General features: G+C 49.6%; 1 protein-coding gene across 1 annotated transcript in view; it reads right to left on the bottom strand.

Moving 5' to 3' along the window:
• The window catches only part of LOC143287835 (uncharacterized), a 127,624-nt gene that overhangs the window by 28,787 nt on the left and 96,337 nt on the right, over positions 1–2,500 (bottom strand). Inside the window, exon 18 of the mRNA XM_076596073.1 lies at positions 1,178–1,498. Within this exon, the coding sequence (XP_076452188.1) occupies positions 1,178–1,498 (321 nt within the window). The remainder of the gene's footprint in view (positions 1–1,177; positions 1,499–2,500) is intronic.

Below are 2,500 nucleotides of genomic sequence, written 5' to 3'. Positions count from 1 at the left end.
ACATGGAAAGGAATCTACGGTCTACTCAGTACGGGAAGGATTAACACGACAAACCGAAACACCAAGAGAAGCGAAATGCTGACGTTATATGCTTGGCTCTACGACGCACGCACGCACGCACACACACACGAACACACACACACACACACACACACACACACACACGACAGAGAGAGAGAGGGAAGGAAAGAGAGAGAGAGAGAAGGGAGAGAGAGAGGGGGGGTTGGGGGGGGGGGAGAGGCAGGGAGAAGAAAGAGACAGACAGACCGACAGACAGAGAAAGATTGGCAACGAGATAATGGTAAGCAGTGCCCAACAGAACAAAAGAATAGGAGTTATTTCATCAACCTGCAAGTCGACAGACTTTAAAGACAAAAACGATTTCTATCATTTTAAGGATTAAACAACGACATAAATTTAGTCCCGAGTAAATGAAGCCATATTAGCTGAAAATAATAAGAAAATAGTACATAAAGGAACTTAATTAAGTAAATTCAAGTGATGAACGACAAGTAATAATAAACGCGTTAAATCCGTACAGATGCAGACCTTTCTGGAAAAAAGTCAGCCACACATCATGCTAACAATTCAAATCACCACCGAAGGTCATCACGTCCATCCATCATCATCATCATCACCACCACCACCATCGTCATCATCATCACCGTCATCATCATCACTATCACCACCACCACCATCATCATCATCACCACCATCATCATCATCACCACCACCACCATCACCATCACCACCGTTATCATCACAATCCTCCTCCTGAACCACCACCTCATCACAATTACAACCACCATCCTCCTCTTCCCCCTCCTCCTCAACACTATCCTCATCATCACCACCATCACCATCATCACCGTTATCATCACCATCCTCCTCCTGAACCTTCTCCTCATCACAATCACCACCACCATCCTCCTCCTTCTCCCCCACCCCCACCCCCTCCTCATCCTCAACACTATCCTCCTCCTCCTCAACACAATCACCACCACCGTCCTCCTCCTCCTCCTCCTCCCCCTCCTCCTCAACACTATCCTCCTCATCATCACCACCACCACCACCACCACCACCATCACCACCGTTATCATCACCATCCTCCTCCTGAACCTCCTCCTCCTCATTATCACCACCCTCCTCCTCCTCCTCCTCCTCCACCATCAATCACCTGGCCCCCGGAAGGTGGTGGTGGTGACCCTGGTGGAGGTCCTGCCGTCCTGGGACTGGTACTGCTGCTGCTCCTGGGTGGCGGCGATGTGGCGGTAGGCCTCCAGCCGCTTCTGCTTCTCCTCCTCCGCCACCCGCTGCCGGTCGCCGATCAGCCGCTGGGAGGCGCTCTGGTAGTCCGTCTCGGCGCGCTCGTGCAAGGGCCGCTGGGAGCTGAAGGCCTGCATCTTGCGCCGCTTCTCCTCCTCGGCCAGCTCGAACTTCCGGCGGACCAGGTCCTCTGTCTCCTTCTCCCTCTGGAGGCGCCGCATCTCCATCTCGGCTGTGATTGTGTTGTTGTTGTTGTTGTTGTTGTTGGGGGTTGTGTGTGTGTGTGGGAGGGGTTATGGGTTAATGATTGATTTTTGAATACCTTTCACCGCTATGTCAGTTTAGAATGAAACTGAACGAAGATTACGACGGGCGCAATAGCCGAGTGGTTAAAGCGTTGGACTTTCAATCCGCGGGTCCTGGGTTCGAACCTCGGTAACGGCGCCTGGTGGGTAAAGGGTGGAGATTTTTTTTTGTTCCCAATCTCCCAGGTCAACATAATTATGTGCAGACCTGCTTAATGCCTGAACCCATTTCGTGTGTAAACGCAGGCAGAAGATCAAATACGCACGTTAAAGATCCTGCAATCCAATCCATGTCAGCGTTCGGTTGGTTATGGAAACAAGAACACACCCAGCATGCACACCCCCGAAAACGGAGTATGGCTGCCTACCTGGCGGGGTAAAAACGGTCATACACGTAAAAGCTCACTCGTGTACATAATTATGAGTGAACGTGGGAGTTGCAGCCCACGAACGAAGAAGAAAAAAAGAAAGACGACTTGAACGGCAGTTGGTTTGTGAATAATCGAGCCATCATTCTGGCATTCTGGTGGCATTTCAGCAACAGAGCTGTTCCAGCTGTCTTCTGCTGCTGAAGTGCAACGTCTCTCTCTCTCTCTGTGCCTATGTCTCTCTCTGTCTCTGTCTCTGGAAGCGTCGCATCTCTGTCTCGGCTGTGTTTTTGTGTTTGTGTCTGTGTCTGTGTCTGTGTTTGTTTGTTTGTTTGTTTGTTGTGTGGAGAGTTGTGGGAGGAGTTATGGTTAATGATTAAAAGGTCCCGCTTGCCTGTTATTTTTGTGGGATTTTTGTTGTTGTTGTTGTTTCTTGTTGGGGTTTTTTTGGCTTTTTTGTTGTTGTTTTTTTTTTTTGACAGAGTCAGGCCTTCACATGATGTTTGCATGACTGTGCTGAGAGATACAGAAGCACTGCGTTGAATACCATGGTCATGTTTT

This window comes from Babylonia areolata, chromosome 12, assembly GCF_041734735.1.
Source record: "Babylonia areolata isolate BAREFJ2019XMU chromosome 12, ASM4173473v1, whole genome shotgun sequence".
Lineage (NCBI taxonomy): Eukaryota > Metazoa > Mollusca > Gastropoda > Neogastropoda > Buccinidae > Babylonia > Babylonia areolata.
The sequence above is the reverse complement of the archived record's forward strand: the minus strand, read 5'-3'. Positions and strand labels throughout refer to the sequence as shown.